The 21,833-nt window shown below is 56.3% G+C and overlaps 3 protein-coding genes across 5 annotated transcripts; 2 read left to right on the top strand and 1 right to left on the bottom strand.

Moving 5' to 3' along the window:
• Positions 1-8: 8 nt before the first annotated feature.
• Positions 9-5,643, top strand: SAE1 (SUMO1 activating enzyme subunit 1). Of its 2 annotated transcripts, none has more exons than XM_081335456.1 (9): positions 9-261; positions 391-502; positions 693-866; positions 1,173-1,315; positions 1,547-1,646; positions 2,974-3,079; positions 4,333-4,477; positions 5,087-5,153; positions 5,430-5,643. In XM_081335456.1, the coding sequence occupies exons 1-9, from the start codon at positions 194-196 to the stop codon at positions 5,529-5,531; spliced, it is 1,017 nt and encodes a 338-aa protein (XP_081191582.1). In that variant the 5' UTR covers positions 9-193; the 3' UTR covers positions 5,532-5,643. The 2 variants fall into 2 exon arrangements, with proteins under 2 accessions (XP_081191582.1, XP_081191581.1); XM_081335455.1 differs by having other exon boundaries at positions 9-306.
• Positions 5,644-6,484: 841 nt separating this feature from the next.
• LOC308671969 (uncharacterized protein) lies at positions 6,485-8,929 on the bottom strand. Its single transcript, XM_081334506.1, has 4 exons — positions 8,756-8,929; positions 8,228-8,432; positions 7,453-7,625; positions 6,485-7,146 (listed from the first exon to the last, which is right to left on the bottom strand). The coding sequence occupies exons 2-4, from the start codon at positions 8,415-8,417 to the stop codon at positions 7,054-7,056; spliced, it is 456 nt and encodes a 151-aa protein (XP_081190632.1). The 5' UTR covers positions 8,418-8,432; positions 8,756-8,929; the 3' UTR covers positions 6,485-7,053.
• Positions 8,930-13,475: 4,546 nt separating this feature from the next.
• On the top strand, positions 13,476-18,704 carry CCDC9 (coiled-coil domain containing 9). Of its 2 annotated transcripts, XM_081334955.1 has the most exons (13): positions 13,489-13,741; positions 13,829-13,933; positions 14,015-14,170; positions 14,262-14,456; positions 14,535-14,618; positions 14,699-14,875; positions 14,995-15,188; positions 15,304-15,350; positions 15,484-15,607; positions 15,708-15,801; positions 15,993-16,377; positions 16,495-16,661; positions 18,239-18,704. In XM_081334955.1, the coding sequence occupies exons 1-13, from the start codon at positions 13,739-13,741 to the stop codon at positions 18,275-18,277; spliced, it is 1,770 nt and encodes a 589-aa protein (XP_081191081.1). In that variant the 5' UTR covers positions 13,489-13,738; the 3' UTR covers positions 18,278-18,704. The 2 variants fall into 2 exon arrangements, with proteins under 2 accessions (XP_081191082.1, XP_081191081.1); XM_081334956.1 differs by lacking the exon at positions 14,699-14,875 and having other exon boundaries at positions 13,476-13,741.
• The last annotated feature ends 3,129 nt before the right edge of the window (positions 18,705-21,833 follow it).

The raw sequence follows: 21,833 nt of genomic DNA, 5'->3' as shown, positions 1-21,833 counted from the left end.
CGTGGGGGCAGGCCCGACGGCGGAAACGCCCGAGCGGCGCCGGAAATTGCCGGGCGCGCCCGAGTGGTCGCGTCACCCTCGAAGGCGGGCGCGGCGCGGCTCCTCGCCGGGCCACGCCCCTCGCCGCCATGCGTAGAAGCCGGCAGGGCGGGAAGGGAGGAAGGCGGCGAGGGGAGGAGGCTGCGCGGGCGCCATGGTGGACGAGAAGGAGCGGCCCGGCGGCGGCGGCGGCGGCGGGATCAGCGAGGAGGAGGCGGCGCAGTACGACCGACAGATCCGCCTCTGGGGGCTGGAGGCGCAGAAGCGGTAGCGCGGGGCGGGCCGGGGGGCGGGCCGGGGCGAGGGCCGGGCGGGGGTCGCCCCTGACGCGCGCCTCTCTTCGTCCCGCAGGCTGCGCGCCTCTCGGGCGCTGGTGGCCGGGCTGCGCGGTCTGGGCGCGGAGGTGGCCAAGAACCTGGCGCTGGCCGGCGTGAAGGCGCTGACGCTGCTCGACCACCGCCAGGTGGGTCCGAAAGGCCTCCCGCCCTGGGGACGGCCGGGGGACCCGGAAGGACGGCCGAGTGAGCAGGGAGGGCCGGGGCGCGCGCGGGGAGGCTCCGTCGGCCGCGGCGGTGAAGCGCCGGTGGAGGGAGCCCGGCGGGCTGGGAAGGGGGCGGCGACCCCTGCTCCGACCTGCCGGCTCCTCTCGGTAGGTGTCCCTGGAAGACGCGCGTGGCCAGTTCCTGCTTCCCGCCGGCTCCCCGGGAAGGAACCGAGCGGAGGCGTCCCTGGGGCGCGTCCAGGACCTCAATCCCATGGTTGACGTGAAAGCAGATCCGGAGAACATTGAGCAGAAACCGGAGGAGTTCTTTACTCGCTTTGATGTGGTGAGTCCCAGCAGGGAGGTAGCAGCCCTGACCCCTTGCTTCAGCCCGTAAGGGCCCTCTTTGCCCACCGATTCCACCAGCCTGCCGGGAGCCTCAGAGGTAAGCAGAGGTTGGGCTGCCTGCCTGCTTTGGTGAGCAAGTGATGGCTTTCTCTGAGGAAGCCCCCCCCCCCCAAAAATTATCTTCTCTTCAAGGGAAGAGAAGGTAGCTACGGCTTCGCTAGCTGCCTTGGGCTGGGGTTAATGTTTGCTTGTTTTGGTCATTTGCATAGAGACAAAGTCTCTCCTGGTGATTTTCATCTTCCAGGTCTGCCTGACATGCTGTACCCAGGAAGTCCTCCTGAAGGTGGATCAAATCTGCAACAAACATGGCATCAAGTTTTTCACTGGTGACGTCTTTGGCTATCATGGCTACATGTTTGCCAACCTGGGTGAACATGAATTTGTTGAGTGAGTTTCTCTTGGCTTGGAATCTGAGGCTGACACCTGTATATGAAGCCGGTGGGGCCGAATGAGATAACTCGCTCAGTATCCTGGGGGGTGCATGATGGCTATGGGTCCAAGTGCCTCTTGGGCATCTGTATTGAAAGACAAGAAGGGAAATGGGTGTCATTCTGGCTGAAATGAGGGGTGGAAACTTATATTAACCTCCCTGCTCTCTTCCCTCGCTCTGCTTTACAGAGAAAAGGCAAAAGCTACCAAAGCCAGCCAGGAAGGGCAGGGGGGCTCTGATGCAAAGAAAGCCAAGCTGGATGTTGCAGAGACAACCCTGGTGAAGAAGGTGTGTGGGTGAAGTTTGTGTCTGTGGAGCATAAAAGATGGGGAGGTGGGCTTGCTTCAGGAAATCTTGACCATTTGGCTGCTTCTTTCAGAGCCTGTTTTACTTCTGTTTATGGTATAGAAAGTTTTATGCATTTCATAGCCAAGCTGTAAACGGACTCCCTACAGCTGAGAGTCCCGTCAGGCAACCTACTCTTGTATTGCAGATTTTAACTGTTTGCTTGGCCTCCCAGCATTTTTTACCTTTCAGGGACCTGAGAAGGTCAACCAGTCTAGCCCCCTGCACAGTACATGATCTAAAACATCTCCAACACCTGCAAAGGAGAACTCTCCACTTCACGTGGCAGCTTGTTATACTGTTCTGTTTATTCCTCAGCTGGTCATGGCTTGGCATTCTAGGTTGATCTATCAGTCAAACTTGCATTAACACCAAGGACTGCCTGGACTTAAGGGTTGAAATGGAAAGTGCAAAAATGCACTTGAGTGCATTTGTCCAATTGAGAACCATGGTTTTATGCATTTGGGCTTCTGTGCTGGAGTGAGCTTGGGTCAACATAGAATAGCAGATGTGGTTCCATGAGAAGAATAGAATTGCAGAGTGAATACCCCGGTTAACCTCTGAAAAATTACAGATGGCAGTTGTAACTCTCAGTACTCCCCCCGCCCCTCAAAAGAGTTTGAAGACATCCCTCCAATGAGGTGCTACCAGCCCCTGGTGGTTTCTGAGGTTTCTCTAGTTGAAGCCTCCAAATTTCTGGCCCCAATTATTTAGAACAATATATCATCACTCTGAATGGATTGTAGAAAACTGGTTTCTGTTTAATAGTAGAATGAAAAATATCCAGCAGGATCTTCTACTGGTTATTTGGATACCTTTATTCTACTGAATGCTTGGTGATCTTGTATTTCAACTGTGGGTCCCAAGGAGGGAGCACCCGTACATCTGCATCTGCCATTCATCCATTTCTATTTGCTAGAAAGGGCTGGGGATCTGCCCTGAGGAGGGGCCGCCACTGCCCCATCTCCTTCTGGCAGATGAGACCACCTTGGCAACTTCCAGAATCCTCCCTTCACTTTATAGCTTGCCCTTCACTGGAGCTGCCTGTGAACAAGTTGTCCGCCTGCTTGAAAGAGCAAATGATGCAGAAAGTTGGACAAGTTGTGCAGTAAAGCAGAGTTAAAATCTTAACTCCTGTATCATGGTGCATCTCCATAGTTCTACTAGCTCCCTGCAGTTTCTGGGAAGGTACCTGTGGAAAAGCATTTGGCAGGTTAAGTGAAGCGATTTGAATGCCTCTGTTGCCTCACTGCCCTTTTCTTTCCCCCAGCACGCTCATTTTTGCCTCCTAAAAGATGCCCTGACTCTCAGCTGGAGCAGCGAAGGGGCCAAGGCAGCCCTGAAGCGGACTGCCCCAGATTACTTCCTGCTGCAAGGTGAGAGATGCAGCTGAGATGGAAGCCTGTGCTGGGATCTGGCCTGGCAATGGGACAGCAGGTCAGGAGGCGAGTGTTCCTTCAGGTCATGTGATTCCTGGCCAGACCAGACAATGGAGGAAACTCCAACTGATGGGCATGTGAGCTCCTTGTGGTCCAAGGGAGAAGCGGACATGAGCTGAAGCAAAGAGCCCTGGGAATTGGCCCTAGAACAGGCCAGGCGTTCATGGAAAGCGCAACGGCCCCTCCCTCCTCTCCGGAGACGGAGATGGAGGGGTGCACTTTTCACCTGGCTTTAGAAGGCGGGCTGCCCCAGTTTCCCTCCCCTAGCAGCTGGAACCTAAAGCCTCAGGTGTACCCAAAACTTGGTTCAGGTGGCCAGAGAAGACTCTGAAGCTACCCAGATTAAACTGGTGCTTTGTATCCAATTCTCGCCATGGGCATTTTGGTTTGGAAAGGCAGCAGTCTCCTCTCTTACTTGGTTAAATGAGGAAACAAATTATGTGCCTTTTTTAAAGGTTTTTTTTATTCCGATTTAATATTTGTATAAGTATCTCAAAGCACTGAACATATCTAATACTTCTCCCTCCTCCTATTTCCCCAGAACAACAACCCTGTGAGGTGGGTTGGGGTGAGAGAGTGACTGGTCCATAGTCACACAGCCGGCTTTTATGCTTTCACTAGTACTGATGATGTTATCTAGTTTGGTCCTGAAATGTCTGCAAGAAAACAACTCAGCTCAGAGAGCAGCAAGGGACCCCTCACTTCAATACTAAGCTATACATTTTCTCCTTTATTGGTGGCTTCCTTGCCTAAGGCAGAACTCGAACTAGCAGCCTCCTGGTTTTCTAGCCTGGTGCCTTAATCACTAGACCAAACTGGCTTTTCGTTCCGGTTTCTCTTCGTTCTTCAGTCACAGCAGTTTGCTGTCATCTGCAGGTCCTCTTTCAGAGGGAGGAGGATCATTGGTTGTGTTTTGGGTCACTCCTTTGGGGAAGAAGAATGTCAGAAGGGGTCAGGGCGGGAAACATGTTTTCGTGTATATGCTGTAGATTGACTCAATGAGTGTGGAGATGGTCCGGATGGACTGTGGATCGTGGCCCGAAGCAGTCACTGCCTTACTAGCAGTGGTTCTCAACAGGTCAAGGGGAGCAGAGATGAGCAGCCCCAAATAAGGGGGGAGTTGGGTGTGTTGCCAGTCTCACATACTTCTGGGCACGCTGCAGACTATTTGTGGTCTCTTCCTCTTGCAGTGCTTTTCAAGTTCCGGATAGAAAAGGGGCGAGACCCTTCCCCACAGAGTTACCTGGAGGATGCAGAGGCGCTCCGCCAGATGCGCTTGGATGTGCTGGCCTCTTTGGATGTTGGAACTGACCTGATTGCTGATGACTTTGCCAGGCAAGGCCCTCTGTTCTACCTTTGACCAGATTAGGGGGCCAGCCTTCCCGCGGGTCTTCAGCGGCCCCCCCCCCCCGGGCTTTGGACCAAACAGCAAAATATGGACTTGGCAGTGGATGGACATCCCGGAGAAAAACTGGCTCAGGATGCTGTGTGCCAGCCACCAAACAGGAACAGTTCCCCTTGGTGGGGCCCAGCAGCCAACGGATGGCGATGCTGGTGCTGGCCTCAATTTCCTCTTTAGGCCTTCTGTGAGATGGATGATGGCTGGGAGTTTCTTGGAGGGAAGAAGGTGGCCATAGCCGCTTTGTTTCTGGAACGAGGGTCTGCTTTAGTGGCAGGGGAAATCCCTCTCCCCTCTCTGCTCACCTGCCGTCATCAGTTCCTGCCAGCTGATCCAATGCAGAAAACGATGTGGCCTCCCTTTGAGTAGGCCAGGAGGGGATACCCTTAGCAGAACTATCTGAACACCTCTTCCGGCTGGTGTGGGGCTGCCTCATCTGCACATCCAGTGCAGGAGGAGCTTAGATGATGGCTCAGGCACTCTTTCCTGCAAGCAACAAGCCTTGTGCCCCTGCCTGACTTTTCCTTCTTTGCTGTTATCCACAGCTGCTTCTCAGAAATGGCTCCTGTTTGTGCTGTGGTTGGAGGGGTGCTGAGCCAGGAGGCTGTCAAGGTAGGTTTTCTGCCCCCCCCCAGGGAGTCTTTCCTGGGAAAGGCATCTCCCAAACCAAGGCTTTGTTTGCCTGCCGCTTCACAAAGGCACACACACACACCACAGCTTGGAGATGGGATGGACTGAAAGACTGGTGAAGTAAGCCCTTTTGCTCTGCAGAGCTTCCTAATGAGAGGCATGGAGGATCTTTGCTGGCAGACAGGCAGGCACAAAGGGTGGGGAATCTTGCTGCCTCCAGGCCTGTCTTGTACTGCCTATACTTTATCTTATTCCTAGGCTCTCTCGCAACGGGACCCTCCCCTCAACAATTTCTTCTTCTTCAATGGCATAAAGGGAAGTGGGGTGGTAGAGTGCCTGGCCCCCAACCTCCCATCCTGAAATATGTGGACTTGGGAGATGGGTCTTCAGTTATGGATTCCCTTCCTGAACCGTCACCCCTCATAATGTCTTTTCCCAACTTAGCCCAAATAAAAACTTCTTTGGTTACCAAGTCTTTCTGGCAATGATTTCCCCACAATATCCCCTTTAAACAGTGGGGGTGGGGGGAGAGAGAGCAGGGGGCCCCAGCCTTGGAGAAGGTAGAAGAGACGATATTTTTTATTTTAATTCCATTTATATCCCGCCCTTCTCCGAAGACTCAGGGCGGCTTACAAGCTTAGCAGTAGCCTTCATTCTATGTATATGCCTGCTTATTAGGGCTTTCACACACACCCCCAAGCGGCATTATTACAAAGTCAGCTTAATTGCCCCCAACAATCTGGGTCCTCATTTTACCTACCTCGGAAGGATGGAAGGCTGAGTCAACCTTGAGCCTGGTGGGACGCGAACCTGCACTAATTGCAGGCAGCTGGTGTTACTTAAGGAGGTATTAGCCCACTGCTCCACCAAGGCTCTATTGATACCTCTGAGTGGAGCCCCCAGGCTGAGCCTGACTTGCAAGAGAGTGGGGCAGGACAGTCTCCAGGGCAGCTGCTGGCCTGTCACTAGCCAGCCTTTAGCTCTCAGGTGCAGTGCCGTGTCCAAGGCCTCCTTGGGAAGGAAAGAGCTAACTTTGGGGTTTGGACGGGGGAGCTCAGGTTCCATGTTAAAAGAGAAGGGCAGCTTCCTGGAAGGGGTCTGTCTTTGCTGGGCCACTGAGAGGGGCTGAGCCGTGCCCAATTCCCGTCTCCCGCTCTTGGAGGGGCCAGAGTCTGTCTTGGTGAGGACAGTGGCCTCTTGCAGTCCTTCTCCCACAAGCCTCTTTGGGGAGGATGCCGGAGGGGTCCCATGCCCTTTGGCACCTCCTCGGGCTACGTTGCTCCGTAGGATAAAAGAGGCTGGTGCCATTTCTGCTTTCATCCGGTTTTATTGAAAAGGAAATATACAAAAAAATTTCTACCTCTTCACAAGATACAGACAACCAAACCCTCAGGTAGGTACAGGCAGCACCCAATTGTATTCTATGTACAAGCATGAAGACTGTCTATGTACACACAGCAGCAGCTGCACCAATGTGCAGGTTTTCCTCCTCTCACCCCACCCCCACCACATATCTGCATACACGTCCGGTCCCTTTTTACAGTGGACATTGTAGGCTGTCCCTCTAGAGTCGAGGTGGCAAGTGCAATTCTCCTCCCCCAACCCGCATGTACAGGCTCAGTGAAAAATATTCACATAGTGCTAACTTGTCTCACCCCTACCCATCTGTGCAGCTCCCCATAAGGCACTGCTGGGCTGGGTGCAAAAGGGTGCCATGGTGCTCCGCAACTCGGTGCAGGGCATTGTTTGCCCACTGCAATGGGCTCAAGGCCGGCTGCTTGCGGGCATCTGTTCTTCAACTGAGGCTGCGGTTCCCCTGGCCAGCAGGAAGAGAAGTCCCAAAGCAGCTCAGTGGATGGCTCTTCGCTCCAAGGCTTGTCTGTCACCCTCTGGCAGGTACGTTGTCCAAGATACCCAGTAGATGGAAGACGAAATGGTACAAGTGGGCCCAGAGGGCACCTCGAGGCCTGCGTTCCTAAATGGGCCAGAAGGAGACGCAAGGAAAAACTGTTGAGCAGGGACATGGTTGGCCACCCCCAGCTCCCTGTCCAGGTGCTGGAAAGGACAAACACCGCTTTGCTACCTCAAATGCACCAGTATTAATACACTCCTGAATTGCTGCTGGTCCGGGCCCTGTCCATGAGTGAAGAGGCCGAAGGGGGTGGGTGCCCCAGTTGGCCTCTTTCTGATCCAGGATGCAGCAGCTCCAAGCCTGGAAACTGGTTTCCCCAAGGGAGAAAGAGTTGGAGCCAGCACCCTTTCTTCTGCCCCCAAAGCTTACCCTTTGCTCGTGGTCTTGATGGAAACGGTCTCCCATGTGGCGAAGCTGAGCCCCGATGGCCTGCTCCAGGTTGAGCGGGGTTCTCGGGAGGTGCCCATTTGGGCCCCTTGCACTTTGTTCTGGCTCTGTGGGGGCTTCCTCTGGGGTCCCAGGTGCTGTTGGCTGCATGCTCACTGCGGAGGAGAAGGAAAGGGAGGTCAGGCAGGTTGGGACAGGGCTTAGCACCAGGAGGTGGGGGGGGCAGCTCCAGTGTGGTTTCCTATCTCCTTGGTAACTGCCAGCTGCTGCAGCTTAGCAGTAGCATTTCAGGACACAGCTTTCATCTCTGCATTCTGGGGGGTTGAGATCCTAAGGGCAGGCAGGAGGGATCCCCATGCCAGCAGGGGCGTTGCCTTCCCTGGTGTCAGCAAGGAGCTGGGTAAAAAGCCTGGCAGGACCCTAGTGGAGGCTCCGGGCACCGCCTCCTGGGCCTCTGCTCCCGCCCTCTCCAACCTCTTCCCAGGCTCCAGAGGACTGGCCTGATGTTGGTGCGGGTTTCCTGGAGGGCTGGGAAAACCCGGACAGGGCTCCAAGATGGGGCCGAGCCTAGGTTTCCCAGGGGGGAAAAAACTCCACTAGAGGCGCGGCACCAACTCCAGCCACGGCTTATCCGGGCAGCCGTGGAGGCAATGCAGAAAGAGAGCAGTCGGGCCGAGCTCCAGGCAAAGCTCGGAGCGAACTCATCGAGGCTTGAACCTTTGGCTGCCCTGGCCGCTGCGCGAAGCAAGCCACTCACCACGGACGCTCCCGGGAGGCTCCAGCGCCCGCCCGCAACGGTAGAGGCAGTTCAGCCCGGGTGGCAAGGCGAGCGGCGGGCGGCAGACGGAGGGCGGCAGGGCCAGCGTCCCCCCCACAGGGAAGGTGGAGCTCCTGGACACAGTTGCTGTCGGCTCCGCGAGGCTCCGGTCCTGCAATGGTCTAGCCATGGCGCTCGGGGGGATCTGCCGGGCATACAGCGGTCAAGGCATCGAGCGACGAATCGCCTGTCCGCGGGGAACGCGGCAGAGGCTCGGCGACCCAGCCAAGGGGCGGAGCAGAGCGGCCGCGCCAAGCCCCGTGTTTGTAAACAAACCAAGCGGCGGTTCGGCACCTGGCTCGTCTCGGCTGCGGGGTTGCCCTGGGCACGGGGTCTCTCCCCGCCCCAACACCAGCCAACGCCCTGATCCCAACCCCGTCGACGCTGGGCTGCGACCACGTGTCCCCCGCCCTTCTCCCCGGCCTGACCGAGTCCCGCTGACCCGCCACGGCGTCCTCCCGCACTTACTGCAGCTGCATGAACCCTCCGGGGCGGCTCGGGGGTCGCGGGGCAGCGCGGGGCTCCGACTGGCACGGGCGGCGCGAGCGGCGGCGCGAGCGAGGCAGGGCAAGCGGACGCGGCAGCGGCGGGACGATTCTCCCTGCGAGCCAGGCAGCCGCGCGGAGCAGAGCTGCCAGCCCGCAGACCCCGCCCGTCGTGACGTCACCGGCCCCGCCCCCAGGCAAGTTCGGGCTTGTGCAGGAGCCGGGGATCCCCCCCGCGGGAGGGGCGAGACGCCCCTGCCCGACAGCCTCTCCGGCTAGGCGCTCGTCTCCGACCGGGAGGACAGGCACCCGAGCCCGCTATTCTCGCCAGCCCCGCTGCTGCGGACCTGAAAGCAGGAGCGCAGCGAGACCGGGAGCCGGTGACCCGGCTGGCGAGGGCGCTCTTTGTCAGCGGCTCCGCATCGACCCTGAGGTCGTGCCCCCCGTTCTTGGGGAGGAACTCTTCTGTCTAGCGCCAGTTGGCCCCTCCAGCCCTGTTTCTTACGCGAAAGGGCAGACAAAGGCAGCTGACCTTTTTGGAGCTGAGCCCGGTTTTCCTGCCCGGGACAGCCGGACCACGAGCCGAGCGGAGGGTTCTGCAGAACCCTCAGACGGGAAGGGTCGGAAGGCCGTCCGTAAGCGAGGGGGCCAGGCCGGTCTTCAAGCCCGGGGCCGACGCCTGCGGTTTCCCGGTGAAGGTGGGCAGAGGGGCTACTAGGCCTCCGCCGCTACCTCGTCCGTTGGGGTGGAGCAGAGGTTGTTCTAGCGGCCGGGCGGTCCTTGGGAAAGGCGCTGGGGTTTAGTGGGTCTTTGTGGGGTTGCCATGAATCCAGAGCCTCTTTGCCCTAGGTAGGCTCGGGGGCGGCTCTGGTCACTGGGCCAAGCTCACAGCTGGGCCGGAGGAGGAGGCGGAGGAGGCTGTTCTCCAGGCAAGGACTGGATCCCGCTCGCTCCTTCCGCCAACACCGGGCAAAGTCTGCTGGGAAGGGGGTGAGAGGGCAGTGCTTCCGCCTGTCGGCTGCCTGACCAGACCCGTCGGGTCGCTTCCCTAAGCCCCTGGCCCGGGCTGACCCTTAAGAGGCGTTGGGCGCGGAGCACAGCTCTGGGCCTGGCCTGCCTACGGCTCGTCGCGGCCGAGGAGTTTGTTTATTCCGAGCGGCCGCGCGAGCGCCCAGGGGAGCGCAGGGAAGAGGCGCGCGGTATCCAGGAACAAGCGGGCGGGGCTGCAGTTGCTCGGTTGCTTCTCCCCCTCTGAGCTGCTGCTCGCGTGACCTCCGGTGGAGGGATCCCGCCGTCTGGCTGGCTGAGCCCCACCGCCGCCGAGCCAACGAGCGTCGCGTCGCCGGGACGGGAGCCGGGCAGCAGCCAATGACGACGCGAGGCGGAGGGGCGGTCGGAGCGCTTTTGCAGCTGTCTCTGTTGCGCTCTCCCTCCCTCTCCCCGCGCTGACATCACTGTTTATTGCTTCTTGGCCAGGCGTGTGGGGGGGAAGGGCTCGGCTGGCACATGCGCCGGGCTGGGCAGGAGGAACGCCTCGCTTCGGCGGCTGCGGCGCAAGTGAATTTGCCCAGTGACAGCCTCTCTCCCTGCGTACGCCGCCTCGCGATGAGGTCATCCCCGGGGACTGGGGAATGGTCCCGGGGAGGCAGTGGCGAGGCTACCCGGACACCCGCCATGCCTTCTAGTCCGCCTCCAGCTGGCAGGGCGGAAGCGATCCGCGCGAACACTGTTGGCCGCGCTCTCCGCCTAAGGCCCTTTGGGCTCTGTCCGGGCATAGGATGCGGGGTAGATCGTTTCTGACTCGCCGAGCGCGGCGGCGAGGCTGGAAATGTCCCGGGGCTTTGAAGGCGGACACCTGGCAGTTGGAGCAACGCTAGAAACCTGCCACGATCTAACCCGGGTCCGGTGCGGGAGGGTATCCGGGGATGTCAGGGGAGTGTCGCGATGCGTCCGCGCTCGAGCAAGTGCGGAAGAGGCGCTCGAGCAAGTCCGGAGCCGGCCGCCGCGAGAGGGATGCCCTGCCCTGGGCCACGCGCTCCCGTGGGTGTTTTGTCTCCGCGGCGCCGGGCGCTTCCATTGGCCGTCGCGGGCGGCGCGCAACCATTCAGCGCGCGGCAAGTGCCTGTTTCCACAGGAAAACCCCTGCCGGCCGCCCAGAAGCCCGGCAACACGCGGCCGGCGGGTGCGGCCGCGCCCCAGTCCGCTTCCCCTGCCGAGGAAGCTAGGGCGGGACTGGCTGACTCCGGTTGCGCTGCCCGAGGCGCGCAGGCACCGGCCGGCCTAAGCGCCTCACGTTCGCGGGCCGGAGACCATTCGGCCTACTCGCTTCGATGCGTGGACTTGGGGAGTAGGTGGGGCCCGGCGCGTGGCGGGCCCTCCAACTACGCGGCTATTATGGCCGCGGGCCCCGGAGCTGCTCTCCCCGGTTCTGATGTCTGCCCGGCCGACCGGCTAAAGCGAGAACACCGAGGGCCAGATGGTGTTCCGGAGAACTCTTGGGCTGCGGAGTCCCCCCTGCCCGTGCGCTGCACCCGCTCAGCGACCCAGGAGCGTCTCTAGGGCCCGATATTCATTTGGCAGTTCGCCAGCCCAGCCCATTTCAAGGGGGAGCCGCGCCTCCCGCCCCTCTTTTGCCTTCGCCGCCGGTGCAGCAACAGCAGAAGCGCGGCGGCGTTTGGTTCCCACCCCTCCAACCCTCTTCCACTCCACCACCACAGCCAATCCGGGCTGACCATCCCAGCAGGAAAAGCAACTGCCATGGAAACAGCATCCGCGGCTACTCCTCCGAGGAGCAGCAACTGGCCCAGAAGGTGGGCGGGCGGGCTGGGAAAGGTCTGAGGACCCTGACCCAGCCAGGAAGAGGAGGGCTGTATGTTATCAGGCTGGGGCACAGCTGCAACAATCTCCGACAGCTGAAGTGCTCTCTGAGCTTGGCTGACATTTCATTATGCAACTAAAGAATATCCATATTACCTAATTAGTAAGCTCAGAGAGCACCCAGGACCCCACAATTCAACCCTGAGCTACAAGTAATGTCTTCCATTAGCACATGTGAAATGGTGATTAGAAGGAGCCAGAAGCAACAGTGGCAGGCTGTTCTAAACTAACCACCGAACCCACAGTGGAAATGGGAGACTACAGGTTTCTCAGTGTTTGCCTGAAGAGGTGCAGGTTAGAGATTGTGCAACGTGTGCTTGTCAATGGTCCTGCATTGTCTTGGGAGTATGATGGGATCACTAGGACTCTATTTGAGTGAGGGTGACATGTAACTAGGGAGATTTACCAAAATCTTATATACAGGGCATTGACCATGTTATTGAAAATAGAGATGTCGATATCCTAAAACCTTTATATGATTCATATAAAGGTTTTAGGATATCGACATCTCTATTTTCAATAACATGGTCAATGCCCTGTATATAAGATTTTGAAAATAGAGATGTCGATATCCTAAAACCTTTATATGAATCAATGGTGGAATGGCATCTGGAATATTACCTGCTGTTCTGGCTGCTGCACCTCCAAAAGGAAACAGTGGAGTATGACACATTTCAGAGGACAGTCTAGGTGCTGGAGTGACCTCCCCAAGAGGAAAGGTTGTAACATTTGGGGAATTTTAGCCTAGCAAGGAGATGAATGGGCGGGCATGATGAAGAGGTGCAAAAGTATGCATAATGTACATAAGGTAAACAAAGATAAGCTATTTTCACCATCCCAAAATACTAGACTTAGAGGTTACCAAAGGAATTTGAATCCTGGAAGAATCAGGAGAGAGAAAAAATGATTTTTAAAATACAAGGTATAATTAAACTTTGGAATTCTGTACGGCGAGCACTGGCTGTTCACCTTGATGGCAGAGGGCCCGCTTCTGAGGGCCTCTGTAGGGCTTTGTTGTGCAGCTTGCTAGCCACTGTGCAAATAAGACTGCTTGATCAGACCGCCAAGGGTGTGATCTAGGGGCATGGCTTATGTTCTAACCTCAACAGGCTTGAACACTGGCTAAACCTAACAGGGTGATGGTCAGCATTAATAAAACTAAAGTTTTATGTTGGAGAGCTCTAGTGTGTAGGTACAGATGAGGGAGTTCTGCTTCGAACTGTAAGATGGGGGCAAATAAATTTAATAATAATGGCAGTTGATTGCAAAATGTGTCAGTCTCCTGTCTAGAGAATTCAGAATCTCTTGAAGACCACCCTCTCCCATCACACCCAAAGGGAGAGCTAGCTCTGCACCCTGCAGCAGGGGCCAAATGAGCACCCACCCTGCGTACCCCACCCCCCGTCCCTTTCCTGCTGCTGCAGATGGTTCCATCGGCTGAAAAAGACATTGTTCTTCTCATCCATCTGATCTGTCCCACCTGCCATCTTCGACTGCTTGTATTGTAACGTCTTTCATTGACTGTTGCAAGCCGCGGGCTGCACATCGATCTCGTAAGTTACGATTACTGTCTCCCCCAGCGCTGTCTGGTCTGGGACGCCTTAGATCGGGCTTGGCTGCAGGACCGGTGCCGCCCACGCCCCCCCCCCCGCTGCCACGGAGAGAAGGCCAGCTTCTCGGTCCGCTCCAGGAGGGGGGTCGGGCTTGCACCGGGACCACCGTCTGCTCTCGCTCCCCCTCCCTGGGTCCCTTCAGCTTAGGGCGAGGGGACAGCGGTCCGCCCGCCCGCTGCTCTGGGCGGAGAGAAGCTCCTCGACCGCGGCTGGCAGGTGAGGGCGCTTTCGGCCGGCAGCTCCAGCGGGACGGGAAGCTCCGGGGCAAGCCCTTCCCCGGAAGGACGAGGCGCCGCTTCACCCGGCCGTCTGCCCGCGAGCGCCCGTTTCCCTACCGAGACGCCACAACCTCCGGCCGAGGGGCGGCGCGGCACGCTGCAAGAGCAGCCTTCTCCGGAGGAAGCGGAAGCCGGTCCTCGGCGGTGAGGCAGGGGGCGCGTGCTGGGCGCCCGGGAGCTCCGGGTCCGGCGAGGAGGATGGTAGGCTGGCGAGGGGCGCCCGGGAGGGGGGAGCGGACGGGGTGGGGGGAGAGGCGGCCGTTCTCCCGCTGCTCTCCTTCCGCGCAGTCCGCCGAGCTGGAGCTGCCGTCGCGGGAGGAGAAGGACGCCGAGCTGGACAAGCGCATCCAGGCGCTGCGGCGCAAGAACCAGGCGCTCATCCGGCGCTACCAGGTGGGCTCCTGGCGGGGAGGGGTCGGCGGGGAGGGGTCCGGCGGGGGGCTCGGCTCAGCGCCTCTCCCTTCGCCCGCGCAGGAGATCGAGGAGGACCGGCGCAAGGCCGAGCAGGAGGGCGTCGCGGTGACCGGAGCGCGGAAGGCCCGCACGGCGGAGGCGGCCAGGCAGCCCGAGAGGCGGCGAGCGGAGCCGGAGGCCGCCAGGCTCGCGGGGCGAGTCCAGCCGGCGCCCGAGGTGAGGCCCGGCGAGCGGAAGGCCGGGGCGGCTGGGCGGGGAGCCGCCGCCGCCGCCGAGCGAGCCTCACGCGCCTCGCTTCTCTCGCCAGGACCGGCGGGCGCTCGGGAGGAAGGCCGTCGCCGCCGGGGGGCCCCGGGGGGAGCCGCAGGCCGGAGGCCGCCCCCCTCGCGCTGAGGCCGGCTGGGTAGGGCCGGGCACGGATGGCGAGGTCGGCGGGCCGCGGGGGCGAGGCCGGCGGCCGCGGGGCCGAGAGGACATGGCCGGAGGCGACCGGCGCTCCCAGGTAAGGCGGCGGGGCCGCGGGGGGGGCAGGCGGGGGGCTCCGGCGGCGGAGCGCTTGCAGGGCTCTCTCATCCCGCAGGAGTGGGAAGAGCGGCGGCGGCGGAACATCGAGCAGATGAACGAGGAGATGGAGAAAATAGCCCAGTACGAGCGCGGGCAGCGGGTGAGTGGTGCTCCGGGGAGGGGCTAGGGGGGCAGGCGGCCCAGGGCTCGACTCAAGCCCTGCTGCTCTCCCCTGGGCAGGACGGGCTGCAAGAGAAGAACCCGGTCCGCAACTTCCTGGACGACCCGCGCCGCAGTGGCGCTTTCTCCGAGGCCGGCCGGCGGGAGGGCAGCCGCCGCCACGTCCGGAACTGGGGTGGCGCCGACTTTGATAAGGTCAAGACGGGCCTAGAGTCAGGCAAAGAGCCGCCCTTTCTGGTGCGTTTGAGTACGGATGTATATGTGTGGGAGAGTCCTTTCGGTCGCTAATACTTTCTGGGCTGGTGTGACAGCTCGCCCCCCCCAGCTGGCTTTCCCCATGGGATTTTCTCTGGCAGGACCGGGGCAGTGGTCGGTTCAGGGGCCCAAAGATGACCTTGGATATGACGCTTTCCATGACTGGCCGCGAACGGGCCGAGTATACTCGCTGGAAGCAGGAACGGGAGCAGATTGACCGAGATCGCTTGGCCCGGCACCGCCAGCCCACTGGGGAGTGGCGCCGAGAATGGGATGCTGAGAAGACAGATCCCGCGTAGGTGCCCCTGATCGCATGGGCCGGCTGCTGACCTTTCTTTGGGCAGGGGATCAGGAGGGGGTCCCTGGAGCAACTGAGCTGCAGAGGTACCTCTGGCTTCTTGTCTCCACAGGCTGAAAGAAGGCAAGGGGCCTCGAGGCTCATTGACTGACAAGCAGGGTAAGAAGGGAACATGTGCTGGGGGGGGGGCTTCCTCTTTGCCAGAGTAGGGACAGTGGGTATTTGACAAGCATCGCCTCTTTGGGCCCCACTGGAGAGCCTCTGCCTTCCTTTGATCTCCTTACTGTTGTAGAGCACTCCAAGCACCCTCCCAAGCTACCCACTTTTGGGGAATTCATGGTTGGGCAGCCTGGGGACCGGCACCGGAAGATTCGAGGCCGTGGGCACCCCCGAGGGAGTCCTCCCAAGTCCTACAGGTGAACACAGGCTGGAAGGGTGGCAGCTACAGCAGAGGGTCTCTCTGCTTGTCCTGCCCTGGTGCGAGACTCTCGGCTCACCTTTGGCCTGTCTCTGCAGCATGCACGACAACCGGTGGGAAAAGGAGGAAGCAGACGGGACGTTGCCTGCATCTGCAGGGGAGGATAAGGCGGAGGCTGCACCTGTGCTACAGGTGGGGAGGGCTGCATGTGGAGTGTTTCTTACTGCTCCCCAAACCAATCTGGGAGACCCAGGTGGGCCTCTGGGGAGCTATGCCCCTGGGGTTGAAGAAGCCTTCTCCCAAGCCGTGGTCCACAATTGAGTCCACAGTAGTTCTTAGATCTCTCCTGTGATCCTTTTCTCTCCTGCCCTGGGATCCCCCAGACAGAGCCACAAATAGCTGCAGCGACAGAAGAGGATGAGGAAGAGGATGAATGGGAGGATGTCAGTGGGGAGGAGGAGGAGGAGGAAGAAGAAGAAGCTGAAGCCAACAGCAGCCAGGATTCTTCCTCGGAGGAAGTTGGGCCTCATCCCTCCTGCTCCCCCCTGCCCCGGAGGCAGCCCAGACAGCAACCCATCATTCGGTCTGCTTCACCTGAAGAGGCTGCAGCCACGGAGGGGGCACCCCTGACCCCCTTGGAGCCAGCAGAGGGATATGAGCCTGTGCCTGACTGGGGGGAAGAGATGGAGATGTGTTCCCCACGAGCCAGCCACAGCAGCCAAAGCCCGTTGGCTGCACCCAGGAAGGAACTGCCTGCTGGGACTGCTGGTAAAGGACGCAGGCAGGCAGGTGGAGGGCTCCTGAGGCAACCCTGGAGACGTGGGGCAGGAGGAGGGTGTATTTTACTATGGGATGCTGCTCAGTGCTGTTCTTCCCTTCCTGCAGGAGAGGGTCCCCCAGTACCACTGGTAGTGCAGGGATCTCTTCCCGTGGACCCCCCAGCAGGAGGGGCAGCCTCTGCTGCACCTAGAGCGTCAGAGGCAGAGATAAAAATGGATGCAGAAGTGCCCGAGCCCAAGGAGGTGGCTAGCCAAGCAAGGTGGAAGATGGGGGTGAGTAGACTCCCTGGCATCACATGATCATTTAGGGACCGGTTCTGGCCTGCCTCCTCCCCCCCCCCCTCCGCAGCTCACTGGAGCTGGAGATCACAAACTTTTAGTCTTCCAACATTCCTGTGTTACTTGCCCTACTCAGGGAAGGAGCTCTACTCTGCCCCCCCTCCCCTTCCCCCCCCCCTGTGGTTCGCTGCCTGCTGCTTTTGGTCCAGGCCATTGTTTTGGTGGAATTATTTTAAATATGGCCAAGCATGTGATGCCTGCTACAATTGCTTCCCTGCTGAGTCCACTGTAGCTTGAAGATCCTCTATGTAAAGGCCTTGAACCCACCTCCAGTTTGGGAAGCAGTTTGAGCTGTAGCAGGGCTGCCTTAAGGCCACGGCCAAGAGGATCCTGTGTCCTATAAGCCTTGGAGAAGTGCTTTTCTCTCTAGGGCTCCTCTTTTTTTGCTGCATGCATCTGTGGTCACTTGGTTATTTGGGGAGAGAATCCGCTTTGCCTCACCAGGAGTGGGTGGGGTGTCGAGCCTTGTTTAGCCCTCTGCAGACTCTGAAGGGAGGTAGCCCTTGGCAGCATTACGAGTGGCCTCCAACAAACTCTACCAAAGGGTGCAGAAGGCAAAAAGTGCTTTGGTGGCTGCAGGTTGAGGGAATCGGTTCTCATGAGCAGCTGCAAAACAGCTGCTGTCAGCCAAGCATGGCACTGGTCTGGCAGGAAAGCTTGTTTGTCCTTTCCTAAGCAAATGGCAGGTGGACCTTGGTGCTGGGAAAAAAGGAGCCGAGATGAATGGAATGGGGGGGGGGGTAGGCACCCCCCCCTCTAAATAATCTTTGCTTCACACAGGGACTGTGTGCTCTGTTAGGTTAACATTCCAATTAAAGCACTATTGTCACTGTCAATGGATAAGTTGCTTAATAGCAAAGCCATCAGGCATTACATTAATGTGACTGTGATGTTTAAAATTATTGTTGTGCTGATGTCCAGAAATCAAAATAAGAGTTATAGTTGGGATGTTAGCTTAAGTTTTAAAATATACATGCAGCATTTTATTGTTATTTTGGAGTATTTTTACTACTATTCAACCTGAAAGGCCACCAGAATAATAAATAGTTCACAAGAGGGCAATTCTTACCCATCTAAGAATTAGGTAAGAAGGAAGAAGAAAAAAATGAGTAAATGAACAATTTTGGTTCAGAAACTCCAAAAGTGTTAGACTGCTATATAAGGCTGGGTTCAAAGAACCGGCTTAACAAACTTGGCTTGAAACTTAACAGCCTATTTGTAGATAGAATATGCTTAACTTGCTTAATTTTAAGTTTTGTGGCTTGGCATGTTGTGCCAATACAGTTAGCCTGGTTAGTTTTTGGCTCTGTGTAGTGCGCAAGTATCAAAGGCTAGTTAATTTAGTCATCAGCTGAAGAGGGTTGCATGAACACAGCTGGCTTATGGCCCCCATCCTGGCTTGGTCTCAGAGAATCTCAAGACCCCCTTTTGGCAGGTCTTCGCCTGTGGCCAGCCTCCCTCCCTCCCGTTGCTGTTTCGTGCTTGGTGACTTTTTCTCTCCTGCCCACCAGGAGCACTTGGAGAGTGAGGCACCAGAGGCTGCACCCTGATGGTTCTTTTCCAGGGCTGCTTGGAATGCAGCCCACCTTGAACTTGAGCCAGACCATCATCTTCCTCAGAGCTGCTGGGTACAGTTGTGACACGCACATGCGCTCTGCATGTTTCTGCCACTCTTGAATAGTCTCTAGAGTTTGGACGAAGCCAGTCGGCTGTTCTTCCCCCTCCCCAATCACCCTTTAGTGCTCTTAACATGCAAATCATGGACAAGTGGGGCCTGCAGCTCTGCTCCCAAAACTTCTGCAATCTTCCTTGGATGGGAAAGGTGGTTTCTTCTCTCCAGCCCAGTTCTGTGTCTAGGAGGAGTGACCTGGTCCCTGGGAGAGTGTGAGGCCCTGTCACGGGGTTGAGAGTTTGGCTTCTCCATTATCATATACGAAGTAAATAATGTCTTGATAATAAAGCTTGCGTGTGTCTTGCCTTCCTGCCTGCTCCATGGTCCTCTCAGAACAGCAAGTGGGGAGACCTTGTGGACATGTCTAGGGAGCGGAGTGGCTGTGGCGCAGAGGATTCTTGGTGGAATGGAAGATATAAAAGCTTGAATAATTTCTTGGAAGAGAGGAATTCTGGCCTGTGCTGGAGAAACTAGCTACCCTTTGCCAAGGCTCTGCTACTGTGCTGACCAGTAGTAGGGAGCCAAGGAGAAGCTTCTAGATAGCCTCAACTGCAGAGGAATTTGCTCTCCCAGGTTATTTTGGCCCTGCCACAGGCATTTGGAAGTACATGGCGGTGCCTAAAGCTTGCCTATCTGGGTTCCCCACAGTCTCTCTTGATGCCATGAATCATGGTCGGAATAGCAGCCCTGGTGTCGCAATTTTCTCTTCTTTCTCCTTGGCCAATTCATTTGTTAATGGCAGGTAGGGAGACTTTCAGCCTGAAGCCCCAGGTTTGTTGGTTTGTATGTGTGTGTGTGTGTGTCTCAAGACTGGATCCTCTATGTTCATAATATGAAAATGTCAGATGAGGTCATCCACTGACTCTGGATCAGGTATCTCCGGTGTAACACCTGAAAGCTATGTATCCACATGTCACTTTGGCCCACATCAGCAAGCAACCTGGGCACCTCTGTAAGGTGCTGCCCAATCAGATTCTGGGGGTTCCTCAACCCAGACTCCAGGCAGGTGTTGGCGTTTCCTTGCATAGGGTGTTGGGGATACAAAAAAGGATTGCCCACAGCCCATGCCTCACCCCATGGCCAGTCCGTTTCCAGCCAACGGGAGCTCGCCAGAATGTTTTGAGAAAGCTGAGATATTTGTCCAAATATTTCTCAGGGTGCCTGGCCTTGGGAGGCTAGTACAAACGGTCCGGCTGCTCTGGTCTGTATCACCTGTCATTCCCCACTCCCAATTTCCCATCACATATACACATCTTCATTGCCCTTCCATTCTTTCTCCCTGCTCCCAGCCTTTGATGGCAGAATGCCTGTCAGGTGCCAAGTTGAACCAGACAGAGCTGTATGTCAGATGCGATGTCAGGTGCAAAGGATCAGGGTCATATGTTAAGTTGCAATTTAGAAGATTTACATGGCTGAAGCCTAAACACTAGAATCTAGTTCAGTACCAAATTGAGAGACCGGTCAGTGGAATTCAAAAGGGCCTCTCCTTGGACCCTCTAAATGGCTTGGGTCCGGATTATCTAAGGGAACACCTGCTGCCGGCATCAACTTCCCATCGTCCTGTGCGCTCCCACAGGGTGGGCCTTCTTAGGGTACCGCCGGTTAAAGAATGCCGGCGGGTTATCCCCAGGGGAAGGGCATTCTCTGTGGGCGTGCCGGCCCTTTGGAACCAGCATCCCATGGAGCTTAGGACCGCCCCTGACCTTCGCTCATTTCGTAGGGACTTGAAAACTTGGTTTTTTGAGTTGTCTGGCCCAGACTGAGGGGTTTTAATTTTTAATTAATGGGGTTTTAGTTAAGTTCAGGGATTAATTTAATCTTAGTTTTAATCGTTTTTAATTGTATATGATGTATTTTAACTTTTAATTTTCCCTGTAAACCGCCCTGAGTCCTACGGGAATAGGGCGGTATATAAATTTAAATATAAATAAATAAAATTATAATGGGCTAAGCTGATGATGTGCCACCCACCTCCTGCTCTGCTTGTTCTCCTACATGCAGCCCCTAAGCTGTTGGTGCGGGAGAACCTGGCGCACATGGGAATGACCACATTCCCATTTATTACTTCTATAGCTAAAACTAAGAAAGCTGGATTAAAACAATGGAGGAATTGGACACGAGCATAAGCAGCCTCAAAATATGGAGGTTGTTGATTGCCCGCATAATGATCCAACCTGCTCTAGAGATCATGCCAAGGTGACTGCCAACCAAACAACCAGGTAGCTTCTTAAGAATGGCAACTCAGATCAAAGGCCACCAAAAGAGAAGATTAAGATCAAGAGAAAAGAAGATGAAACAACTAAATGTCTATGGAAGTTCTCTACTATCCAGGTCATGGTTGTCCCAAAGGTGCTTTTCAAAAGGCAACTGAACTTTCTTGGTCCTTTTTTGAAAACCAAGAAAATTCAGTCATCTTTTGAAAAGTACCTCTGGGATGAAATGAGTAACTTTTCTCCCCATTTATTATGGAAGAACAGAGAGAGGCTGTAAAGAAAATTTGGCCATGGAAGGCTGCTGGCTTGGATGACATCTTTATTGAACAATAAAGCAATTTGGACCAAAAGGGAGATTGGCTACTAGAAATGCTTGGAACAATGTAATATTCTTGGCATCTGGTGAAAGACTACAGTTGCAGCAGTTTTAAAACCAGATAAAGAGCCCAATCACCCTAAGAACTACTGCCCAATTTCTCTCTTGTGTCATACCTATAAAATTTCCTCGCTGTAGCTGTAGAGCCCTCTCTCATACAGCAGCAGGTTAGATTTTGCCCTGCAGAAAGTCACCCTGCACAGATCCTTAATTTAACCCCGTATGTCGAAGATGGATTCCAAAAGGGCAACATAACAGGAACTGTATTCCCAGGTCTCATGGATGCACGGGATACCATCAATCTTGGAATACTGAAGCAGGAAGTTGATGTGACTGAAGATTTTAAACTTACAAATATCATTAGGAATCTGCTTCAGAGCCACATTTTTTGTGGAGTACCAGGGAAGGGAAAGCAGATGGAGGAATCAGGAACGGCTTACCACAGGGTAGTGTATTGGCTGCCACTCTTTTTAATATTTGCATCAATAATCAGTCACTTCCTGTAGGTAATGACAAGTATGTGTATGCTGACGATAGAGCAATGACTACAGGGAAAACATTTTAGGAGGTTGAACATCCTTTAACTGAAGATCTTTCAGAGATGGAGCAATACTGTTGTGCTAACTAATTGAGACCAAATCCAGCAAAAACTCAGATATACGTCTTCCATCTTTGCAATAAGCAGGCTGCTGGGAAGCTGCGTGTTATATGGAAATGGATGTTGGAGCATTGCTACAACCCTAAATATTTAGGGGTCACTCTAGATAGGACCCTAACATGTAAGCAGCAGCATACTAACACTAAATTGAAGGTCAGTGGATGAAATAACATCCTCAGGAAATTAA

The sequence above is a fragment of the Vipera berus genome (genome assembly GCF_964194415.1).
Source record: "Vipera berus genome assembly, chromosome: 9".
NCBI classification, from domain to species: Eukaryota; Metazoa; Chordata; class Lepidosauria; order Squamata; family Viperidae; genus Vipera; species Vipera berus.
Note: the sequence above shows the minus strand (reverse complement) of the source record. Positions and strands in the feature narration are given on the sequence as shown.

What these genes read in the sequence shown, in the direction of transcription:
- LOC308671969 (XM_081334506.1), bottom strand. Translation starts at nt 8,417, where the DNA reads ATGGCTAGACCATTGCAGGACCGGAGCCTCGCGGAGCCGACAGCAACT. An exon ending in GCCTCCCGGGAGCGTCCGTG is followed by an intron (nt 7,626 to 8,227) that starts GTGAGTGGCTTG and finishes TCTCCTCCGCAG; the next exon opens with TGAGCATGCAGCCAACAGCA. An exon ending in ATCAAGACCACGAGCAAAGG is followed by an intron (nt 7,147 to 7,452) that starts GTAAGCTTTGGG and finishes TGGCCCATTTAG; the next exon opens with GAACGCAGGCCTCGAGGTGC.
- CCDC9 (XM_081334955.1), top strand. An exon ending in CTCATTGACTGACAAGCAGG is followed by an intron (nt 15,351 to 15,483) that starts GTAAGAAGGGAA and finishes TTACTGTTGTAG; the next exon opens with AGCACTCCAAGCACCCTCCC. An exon ending in AGGCTGCACCTGTGCTACAG is followed by an intron (nt 15,802 to 15,992) that starts GTGGGGAGGGCT and finishes GGGATCCCCCAG; the next exon opens with ACAGAGCCACAAATAGCTGC.
- SAE1 (XM_081335455.1), top strand. Translation starts at nt 194, where the DNA reads ATGGTGGACGAGAAGGAGCGGCCCGGCGGCGGCGGCGGCGGCGGGATC. An exon ending in CGCTGCTCGACCACCGCCAG is followed by an intron (nt 503 to 692) that starts GTGGGTCCGAAA and finishes TCCTCTCGGTAG; the next exon opens with GTGTCCCTGGAAGACGCGCG. An exon ending in ATTGCTGATGACTTTGCCAG is followed by an intron (nt 4,478 to 5,086) that starts GCAAGGCCCTCT and finishes TGTTATCCACAG; the next exon opens with CTGCTTCTCAGAAATGGCTC.